The 2,203-nt window shown below is 50.7% G+C and overlaps 1 protein-coding gene across 1 annotated transcript; it reads left to right on the top strand.

Moving 5' to 3' along the window:
• Positions 1-351: 351 nt before the first annotated feature.
• Positions 352-1,896, top strand: LOC135369415 (chitinase-3-like protein 1). Its single transcript, XM_064603007.1, has one exon. The coding sequence runs from the start codon at positions 352-354 to the stop codon at positions 1,894-1,896; it is 1,545 nt and encodes a 514-aa protein (XP_064459077.1).
• Positions 1,897-2,203: the final 307 nt, after the last annotated feature.

Below are 2,203 nucleotides of genomic sequence, written 5' to 3'. Positions count from 1 at the left end.
TGCCGACATATGTCTGAAAGCGTCTGAGGAAAACCCAGGAAAAACCCCAGACAGCACAGCCGGCACCGGGATTCGAACCCGGGTACCTCCCAGTCTCGACGTGACATGGCCAGCACGCTAACCACCGTCTCAAGACGGACAAATTATTCTATCCCTCTCGTGTTCGCTGTTGAAGCACGTAACCAATGCCAGTGAATGCGCCGAGAAAGAAGAAGCCTTAGCCTTAGCCTTAGTGGCTCACGGCCATTATCTCATTGGTAGAAGAAGAAGAAGAAGAAGAAGAAATCGGTTCGTGGGCTCATTGCTGTTGGATCGCGTAGCGTTCGAAACGACGTCGAGGCAATCGAGAACATGTCCGAGCAGATGTCCCAATCTTTCTCCGAGTTCGTCGGAACGTCCGTGGACGAAGACCAGTCCCTGAAGTACTACAAGGACGAGATGGTCAAATCTAACACAATGTTATACGTGACGCGCATCAGCTTCGTCATCTTCGTCGTGTTCGCCATGTACCTGCTTGGAATGCTCTTCGTCTACCGCACCTCCGACACGACGCCCCAGCCTGTCCTCAAGAAAATCATCTACCAGAACAGTCCTCGGAAGGAATGTTTTGCTAAGCCCCGTGGCAGGCTTCTTGTTGCATCTCTGCAACCTTCCGAAGCCGCCCCTACCGGGAGCGGAAGCGTTCAGACACCAACAGATCTGATAAGTAAGACAGTCTCAACTGTAGCGGGCGCCGTAGATATTACGGCACCTGGCTTGTCCACAGTGGGATCTCCACGACGTCCTGGAGACAAGGCTACGACTCCTCATCAGAAACGTCTCCCTCCAGATCACCTTATCTTTTGCATCTATAATCATACGACGTATAAAAGAAAGTTACAGATCAGGTTGGAGCTGAGAGACATTCCAGTGGGTCTTTGCACGCATATCGTGTACTACGCGGTCGGCATCGATAGTTCTTTTTCCATCAGAGCAACTGAGGAAATATTTGATGTGGAACAAGGCGGACTCGATACCTTTGTTTCGCTGAGAAATCTTCATAACAGAGTGAAGTTCCTGTTATGCGTGGGCGAGACGACAGACGACTGGAGGACGTTCCAGGACATCGTGAGCGATACTGGTATCGTGAGGTCCTTCTCACAGAATCTTCTGCGTTGGATTCTGAGGAGGAAATTTGACGGTATTATCATCAACTGGCGTTATCTGCACAGAAATGACAAGTGGAAGTTCAACGGCTTGGTGGAACACCTGAAGAGTGCCTCGCACCGGAGGAAGCTCTCAGTTTCCGTTTTGCTCCCGCATGCAGAAGCTGAACGGATCTCATATGACGTAGCGCAACTGGGAAAGATTGCCGATTTTCTGCTGGTTGACATGTTCAGCGATCATAACCATACACTATCGAGAGCCGTCTTTCCTGTTAGCAACGAAGATATAACGGTGCTCCCCAGGCTACTCAAGAAAGAGTTGGGGAGGAGAAATTTCTACAAGATCTGTCCCGTACTTCCACTTCAGGGATTAACCTTCACCTTACGAAGTAAGGAGCACCACCACATTGGGGCTTCCGTGATCGGCCCTGGGATGCCAGGGAAGTACTCGGGGACTCCAGGAATGCTGTCCTACAGCGAGATCTGTCCGGGAAATTGGTCTTTCGTGAGCTCGGAACGTTTCGCCACCTTTGCGGTGAGGGAGACGCAGTGGGTCGGGTACCACGACGCCAGCAACTTGAGAAATATCATGATGTATTTAAGGCGAAGATACGGGTGCCGTTGCTTCGGACTCCGGGACATCGGCCACGATGATTTTCGTGGGGTTTGTGGTCCGCCCTTTCCACTTCTGCACAACTGTTTCAGAAATGTGCAGATGATAGGGGATGATCCCCACGACTGGATTGAGTGAAGTAACGGTGGTAGAGGAGAACAAATTACATAGACGACAACTTCAATCTGCCGGGTTGGTTCAATCAATACGCTACGGCAGTTTCTGACTGCGCACGAGAGATGAAGTTTGAAGAAACCGCGTGACATGTTCCGGCTACTCACAAAGCAGCGATAAGGGGTATTCCTAGAAGAAATCAAAGTGCGCCTCATGTTGAGCTGTTGCCTCCTACTTTGGAAGTGGGACTAGTGAGGTCCCTTTAACAACACTATAGTGGACGAAGGGAAACTCCGGAACTGCGCGCACAGCTCACGTACTTTGATAGCGT

The sequence above is a fragment of the Ornithodoros turicata genome, chromosome 9 (genome assembly GCF_037126465.1).
Source record: "Ornithodoros turicata isolate Travis chromosome 9, ASM3712646v1, whole genome shotgun sequence".
NCBI lineage: Eukaryota > Metazoa > Arthropoda > Arachnida > Ixodida > Argasidae > Ornithodoros > Ornithodoros turicata.
This window is presented reverse-complemented; position numbering and strand designations above follow the sequence as displayed.